The sequence below is a fragment of the Stegastes partitus genome, unplaced genomic scaffold, assembly GCF_000690725.1.
Source record: "Stegastes partitus isolate 25-593 unplaced genomic scaffold, Stegastes_partitus-1.0.2 Scaffold246, whole genome shotgun sequence".
NCBI lineage: Eukaryota > Metazoa > Chordata > Actinopteri > Pomacentridae > Stegastes > Stegastes partitus.
The window spans coordinates 427,476-435,837 of NW_007577977.1; the positions used below are offsets into that span (position 1 = coordinate 427,476).

Here is an 8,362-nt window from a genome sequence, read left to right on the forward strand (position 1 = left end):
AGGCAACGGTGCTAACCACCGCCTCACCTTGCAGCCCAGGAAATATGAAACAGGCATTTTATTTATTTTTTTGTCTGTTACCTTATTAGGCTCTCCTCTGCATCTATACCAGGTCTCTGCAGGAGCATTTTTATGTGCCAATTCAGTTCAGTTCAATCAGTTAATGGGGGAATGTCATTATTCACGTCAAGGAAAACACAAAGAATTCACTCTATAAAGAAATATAATTCACTAAGGCTCTCAGACAGTCCATGTTTCTTTCAAATGTTTATGCTCCTATAGACATGGGTGTGATTTTCTCTCTTATCCTGTTCTGTTTTTTGATTTGTTTTTTTTCGCTTGGGGAGTTAACCTCTTTGGATGTGCATGTGGCAGCTTTTATTTTAATTAATAAACCCCTGGACATTGGATTTCTGTGAAGATTTCTTGAGCAGACATGACACTAATGTCTTGCTTTCTTCTGTGTGACATATGAGCAAAAGTTAGTAAACTTTTTCTGTCTGCAGAGATATTGCATCAGATCGCCGTGAGCTTGCCAAACTTGGCATCACACACATCCTCAACTGTGCGCAGAGTAAGTGGCGCGGAGGAGCCGAGTATTATGCCGGCATGAACATCACCTACCACGGCATCGAGGCCCATGACTCCCCCACATTCGACATGAGTGTTAACTTCTATCCTGCTGCTGAGTTCATTCACAAAGCCCTCACGAGTGGAGGTTAGTGCCACAATGTGTGTGTGTGTGTGTGTGTGTGTGTGAAACATTTAAACACAAGAGGTACATTATAAGTCGATACTGAAAGAGCTTTCTGGACACGTATCCCCAAAATATTACTCAAACAGAGTCTAAATAACCATAGCAGCATGCAAAATGACCACAAAAAACACAAAATAAGCACAAAGAGACTAAAAACAACCATAAAATTACCTAAAATCACCACAAAGAAATTCAAAATGACAAAAAAAAAAAGAGACACAGTCTCCAAAAGACCAGAAGAGACTAAAAACTGCCAAATAAAACACACAACTACAGATTCAAAACAACAGTGTGACAATGCAAAACAACTACAAAGAGATGCAAAATGACCACATTGAGACACAAAATATCTACAAAGAGACTCAGTATTACCATATCAGGACACAAAATGACTAAAAAGTAACTCACAAAGAGAAAAAACATGACCAGAAAGAGAGAGATACAAATTGCATAGCAACACTCTGTCTTTGTGAATCAGACATATAAATCTGAACCATAACATCTGGAAAATATCTGGACCAGGGCAGATTTAACCTCCTGTTGTCCTGTGTGTCCAGGTAAGGTGCTTGTCCATTGCACTGTGGGCGTGAGCCGCTCAGCCACTCTGGTGCTGGCCTACTTGATGATCAGACAAAACCTTACTCTGGTGGAGGCCATTAAGACAGTGAAAGACCACCGTGGCGTCATCCCCAATCGAGGCTTCCTCCGCCAGCTCAACGGCCTGGACGGCATCCTGAGAGAGAGCCGCAAGACGTCCCCACAGAGCTGAAAACACCCTCGACACACACTCAGCCTGAGGTATCAGCCAGGTACACCAAGGGAGGTAAAGCTGGGGGCTGCGCGACAGTGCGGCTCTGCAGGGTTTGACTGATACCAGTGTCTTCACACTCAGTTACTTCATTTTATTGTATCGGCAACAGCAGTAGAGCGGTGAAGTCCTGTATTCTTTAAGATATGAAGGGTACAGTATATGCGACGTTAGTGCAAATTCTGAACTCATGAATTCAGAATTGATTGCCGTAATTTGCAACATATGACAACCTAACTCGATCACACAACTGATGTCAGTGCTAAATCCATATTTTGTGTATTTCGACCAATCGTGAGCCCTTTTGGCTCAAGGCAACAGAGAAAAATAAGACACTGCATCCCAAAATATCTGGTTCTCTGATACAAAGTCAACGGTACAAGCCTGTGTACATTGCTTGGAACCGACTAATCACTGAGCTTAATGTTCAGTCACATGCTGCTAGCAGCGGATGGAAGCTAAACATAATGGTGTTAGCAAAACTGATAATTAACTGCAGTTCAAAAATAATCTCTGAAACAATGTCAGACTCACTCACATGTGCATTGTTGAGCTGTAAAGAAGCCTAAAAGTTTAGAATCATCTGGTTTAGACGATACCTTCATGTCATGTTTCCTGTATGAGTTTCAAGCCCTCTCTAACCAAAGTTCAGATCATTCCAATGAAACTCATTAAGACATGAAACCTGTTTTTATTGCTGCTGCACAAGTCGAAAAATGTTTCAGATCCCTGCAGATCCAAATCTTGAAATGGTCTGATTCATTGGAAATGAAACAACTGCTTCTAAGGATTCAAGGATTCAAGGCTTTTATTGGTCACAAACACAGTTATACATGGTATAACGTGCAGTGAATGCAATGCAAAAGGAAATGGAATAAATAAAGAAAATAATGAAAATAATAATAATACTACTATATACATTGGTAGGTTATGTTAAATGGTTCTCATTTAATAAGATTTGAACAGTATTATCACTGCCTTCTGGTGCAACCAGGTAATTCTAGCTAGTGTTAGAGGGGACAGCAGCTGTACAAGGTGCAAGCAAAAAGTTCTGAGACTGTTTGTGGCTGACTCAAAGCCACTTTACAATAGAAGAGCTGCAGCCTCCATAACCAGGGAAGGAACATCAGGCCAGTAGCACCAGGACCATGATTGTTGTAGATTTATCTCTCATGGTTGGATTGTCAGTGCAGAGTTCTGCTATAACATCTTAGGGGTCTAAGAGAGAACATTTGGTGCAAATGAACTGAACTGTGGTGTGGTGCTCAAATACCATGTGGCCAGTCACAGCACGGTAATTATGAATGGTTTTTGTGGCCACAACATCACCATCGTTGCTCTCCGCCTGCCCTACTGCCCAGGTTTGGCTTCTTCCTATTCCCCAAGATGAAATTCAAGTTAAGGGGTTGCTGTTTGGACACAGTTTAAGAGATGCAGAACTCATCACAGATTGTTCTTGACATGTTTACAAGTGTCACAGGAGCACTGGGAGTAGTGTATCAATGCACCAAGAAACTAACTCAAAGTAAATGGATTTTGAAGGCACAGTCTCAGAAGTTTTTGATTGCACCTCATAATGATAACTGCCATTTTTGATTAATGTGACGATCAGTTTTACAACAAGACTTCTAACACTGCTGCTTTTGTTTTCTTAATTTAATAGGGAACAATTCTAGCATTCCTATCTGCCAGCTTGGATTTTCTATATCAAAATAGATGGACTTAAATGGGTTCCAATCCAAGGGCGCTATGCCTGCCCTGGACTAAACATGGTTCTTACTGTTTTTTCTAATGAATATGTTGGTTAAACCCATGATATCAACCCTCAGAAAGGAAAGTGTTTCTCAGTGATTCTTCCCCGTAGCTTCAGTCGTTGCAGGTCTTCCCTCAACGTAACTTTTTTACATTCATTAAGTGCCCTGAACAACTCATACTCTAGTTGTAGCCCAGGTCTAAACCAGCACACTTATGTAGCCTATAGTAGTGTCCCAGTCTGTACACAGTTACTGTTTGTGAATAGCAACATGCAGTATAGAGTATAACTTTTGCTTTCGATTGGGTGTTGAATAAGTTCAATGTGTTGTTTCAGTCCAGTGTATTTCAAACATTCCTTTTGTATTAGATGTGTTGTGATCTAAAACTCACGCATCTATTAAACATCTTCCAGTCTGGTGTACAACTTCACCGTTACAGTGACTGTTAGCTGTCCAGAGTAGTCGTACTCTAAGTGATAATTTAATATGCCAGCACAACAAGTGTTTAGAGTAGACGTGCAATGGGACAAAATACCACAAATGTGCCATTGCAAAAGCTACCAACTGCCTGGATGACAGGAGTGCGCACACACACAGTGTACAGTGCAAGTCATACAAAGTCTGCTCTTTGGTGTTAAAAGTGAGGCTCGTATTCTCATGCTAGTGAAAAACAGTAGAAGATCCAATGCTAAACTTTAAACCAGCTTTTCAAATACCTTCCTGAGTGTTATTATAATGATTACCTCAAGTATAATGTTTGAAATAAATTTTTTGTGAGTTGTGGTTTTTGTCTGTGCTGTTTTAACACTATAACGATGATGGGCAGAAATGCAGAAATATGTATATAAAAATATGGCTTTGTACAGTCAGCAGAAATGTTAAGGTTTGGTTTGAAATTCTTGGAAAGACCTTCATTTGCTTTCCTAAAAAGAGTAAATAAAACGATCAGCGCCACTATAATGTCTAAGTTTGAAGCCTGGAGTCAGTTAGCTTAGCTTAGCATAAACACTCAAATCGGGGGGAAAAATGAAAAACAAACAATTTAAATGCAAATTTACAAAGAAAAAGCCAAAAAAGAAAAACACGTCACAGGTTAAGTCACAAATTTTAAGTGTATAAGTCCCAATTTAAAAGCAAATAGGTAACTAATCAAAAACAAAAATTTACAATAAAAAAATTTTAAAAAAGAAAGTCACAAATAGAAACAAAAAAAAATCACACATTCAAGACAAAAAAGTCGGAAATGTAAAACAAAAAAGTCACATAGTGAAAAAACAAAAAAGTCTTTGCTAAGCTAAGCTAAGCTAAGCTAAGCTAAATGACTCCTAGCTCCTAGCGTTGATCTTTTCATCTCATTTGCAACACGAATGCAAATAAGAGTATTTCACATAATATCAAGCTATTCATTTCAAGTGTTTTTTTATATTGTAGCCTTGGAAAGTGAGGCAAAGCAGCAAGCCGTCTGGACTTGACTATTTACAGGACAATTTGATCGCATTGTGTGTTAAAGAGATACCCATTTGCATCATAGCTGGCTAATTGGGGACCAACAGTTGAGGCCTCCAGTGGGCCACATCTGACTCCTGCATCCTTATACCATAGACTGTATATAAAGATTGGTGATGAAGTCCTCACAGGCAAGTGTTGCAACCCTGGCACTGTTATTTAGGGATAACGAGACCAAACTCCTATCTTCTAAATGAATGGCGGGAGGGTCATAACTGTAAAAACCTCTAGTTAAATCCGATTTAAAAAACAAAACAAACAACAACAAAAAAAACACTGTGTAACAACGTGACTGGCTGGATGTTTCCCAGTTCAGCTGTTGCAAAGCAGATGATTGGTCTTCTTGGGGAAAGAGTTGGACAAGTGGGATACAACCACCATCTCTGACGTTACATAAATCTCCCATAGATTTATATTCAGGATTCTTTAAGAGGCTCTGCTTTATAATGTGTCAGACGATCATTACGTCCACATATTGAACAAAAGTGATGCTAAAATATGGCAGGAATGCACAGCAAGCTGTTGTAACATTTTGTGGCTGAGTTTGTCTACTAAAACTATATTTATCCACATCGTCATTTTGACTAGTCGTAGTTATACTGCAACTAGTCAGAATTTTTATCCCAGAGATCTATAGTGTCAGTCTGACCAGTCAAAACAACAGAGATCTCTGTAGTTCAGTTTGGTCTAATCAGAATTATAGCTGTGGATATCTGAAAAGTCCTTCTGACTAGAATTGTTACGATGTTCATGTGAGGCTTCCCATTGAATGTTGGTCCTGCAAAGCATTTGAACAGTGTTAACATAAGGAGGCTGCTGTGGTGGATGAGATTGTTAGAAAATGAAATAGAAAGAGCTCATGAGTGAGTGAGTGAGTGAGTGAGTGAGTAACTGAGTGAGTGAGTGAGTGAGTGAGTGAGTGAGTGAGTGAACGAGAGCTTCTACATCAGAGACTTGTGGTAGATGTGTTTTCACCAAATCAAAACACCAATTTAAGATATTTGTGATTGCATTTTTATGAATCGGAATTCCAGTTTGTAATGTAGATGTGCTGAATTTGGATTAATAAAAGAGGTTTTGAACTGTAGATATCTGCAATGAGAAACACATGAATGTGTATAAAAGCAGATGGAGCTAATGTAAGTAATTGCATCTGCAACGCATCTGTCAATCATGACCAAATACATTCAAATAATTAATGAACAGCAAACTGATCTGAAAAATGAGCTCAGTGCCATAACAAGAGCTCAATAAGACATGTTTGGGAAAACAGTAGATTTTTTGTTGTTGAAGCGGCCGGGGCTTAGAGGTGTTGCAACCAGCCACCAGGGGGCAATAGGGGTATTTTTGCTTAATATCTGAGCTGTCATTTCATCTATCTTTACATACAGTCACTGTATTATGGCATTGAAAAAAAAAAAGAAAACTGAATTAGCGCATTTCGTATAATATTTGGATCGAGGTATGAAGTTACTCCCAAATTCCAGAATCAGCCCGTCAAAAATCCTCACTCGCTATGTTTTGTGTCAAGAAAACGGAGTGACATATCATGATGTCCTGTCAACAGCAGAATCTGCCTTTCTTAAGAAGCGTTGCTCAGTCTACTCAGTTAAAACACACAGGAGGCACTTACAAAATAAAGAAGTATCCGTGGTCGGCCCTGTCTAACCATTATAATCTTTACCTTTGCTGTATTGGATCTGTGTGTTTTGTATTTGTGGTTTTATTGTATCGTGATGGTTGTCGGTCTCAGTTACCTGTTTATATTCTCGTTCCCTCTTCGTTTTCTTACAGAGACCTTTCTATAGGAAAACTTGAATTCTTTTTGATTTATTTTTGTATCACTCCCTTTGAGGTTCATTGAGGAGAAAGTGGCAAAGGAGATGCTGATGCCTTAATCTGTGTACTTCGAGTTGGTTTTCAGACTTTTGTTTCTACCTTTTTATTGTGGAAGACACTGAGCATTGATTACTTTGTTTTGATAAATTCTGCTCTAATTGGAAATAAAAAGTACTGTGTTTTCATCAACTCTTGTATGTTCATTTCCTTTTAATGCTCTTATTCAAAATCAACAAGACAATTGTTTTGGGTCTCGGAAACAGACACAGTTGCCTCAAGAGCCATTCAGTGGCTGTTTTTCAGCATATTCAACATATTAATTTATTAAAATTTTTTTTTTCTTAGGCCTGCAAGGCTTTAACATTCATGTTACACTGAAAAAAATAAAAGTTTTTTGCCCTAATCCGATCCGAGGTGTTTAATATTTGTTATCTGCCCATCAGATACCATTGTCCTAGGTAATACATACTTCATGTATTGTAAATTAGCTAATTTACAATACATGAAGTATGCATTACCTAGGACAATGGTATCTGCAGTACCTGGAGGCACCACCTCTTGCAGTTCAATACTGTAGTGTCCCAAGGAGGCAGTTACTCAGGCTATACAGGCAGTTCATGCTGGCAAGCAAAGAGTACTGTGGGGGTTTAGCTATCAACAGGCCACCATGACAAAGAATTCTGAGAAGCTTAATGGCCTCTGCCCAGAGTTCATATCATTTCAGACAAACATTTCTGCTTGGGACAAATGGCCACTGTGATACATTTTTATGACCAATTAACTTACTGATTGGTAGTGCTGTATTTAATGTGAAAATTATTTACATTTGCAACACCTGTGTGATAGTGGATGCAAACAAAGAATTGTGCTGATATAGATCAGTTACAAATTGTCTTGATCCACTCTGATTCTGAACTTTAACATCAGGTTATACAGAAGCTATACTGAGCTTAAGCAACCTGCAATTGGACATGAGGTGAAGCTCAGCTGCACTGGGGCCTGGCCCAATTTAACCCCTTTCAGCATCATCTGGTGGTGAGTATGTCAACAGCAATAATAAAAAATGAAAACATATCGATAGATCACAATAAACCTTTTTATTTCCACTGAATTAATCAAAATGTAATATTATGATCACATACCACAGACACTAAAGTATAACCATAGAGGCTTTCTAGGAAAAGAGAGGACGTAGACAAGTAGTTTTGTTTACACCATCGTCATTTTATTCTGATTTTGTTAACAAATGTGGCCCTTAAAGGACAGATTAGAAGGTACAAAATATTACAGATCAAATGTCAAGACAGTAAACAAACATGTTTTAAAGAGGAGAAAGTGGGTTCGCTGGGTGTTTTTCTAGCGTTACTGTTGATACGCTGAAGCTTAGAGTTTAACTGGGATGATAAAGGAGAGCAGGCCGAAGCGAAGGAGACGCACTATGGTAGTTCACCACAGTCGGTGATGACAACCTTGGCTTTAGGAGTGCCGTTGCGTGTCCCGTGCTTCTCTATCGCCTTGACAACATCCACGCCATCCACAACAAAACCAAACACCACGTGCTTCCCGTTGAGCCTGGAGAGCAGAGAGCAGATTAGTATGTGAGAGCCACACCTGAAGCTGTTCAGGGTCGGAGTGGAGCTCACCAGTCAGTTTCCGCTGTGCAGATGAAGAACTGTGATCCATTGGTGTTGGGCCCAG

At 39.3% G+C, this 8,362-nt stretch overlaps 1 protein-coding gene and 1 long non-coding RNA gene across 2 annotated transcripts in view; one reads left to right on the forward strand and one right to left on the reverse strand.

The window, feature by feature from the left end:
- dusp26 (dual specificity phosphatase 26) overlaps nt 1-1,526 on the forward strand; it is a 3,492-nt gene extending 1,966 nt beyond the window's left edge. Inside the window, exons 2-3 of the mRNA XM_008281811.1 lie at nt 507-718; nt 1,315-1,526. Of these exons, the coding sequence (XP_008280033.1) occupies nt 507-718; nt 1,315-1,526 (424 nt within the window). The remainder of the gene's footprint in view (nt 1-506; nt 719-1,314) is intronic.
- Nucleotides 1,527-7,867: 6,341 nt separating this feature from the next.
- LOC103357310 (uncharacterized) lies at nt 7,868-8,362 on the reverse strand. Its single transcript, XR_520194.1, has 2 exons — nt 8,308-8,362; nt 7,868-8,236 (listed from the first exon to the last, which is right to left on the reverse strand). It is a non-coding gene; the product is annotated as an uncharacterized LOC103357310 (long non-coding RNA).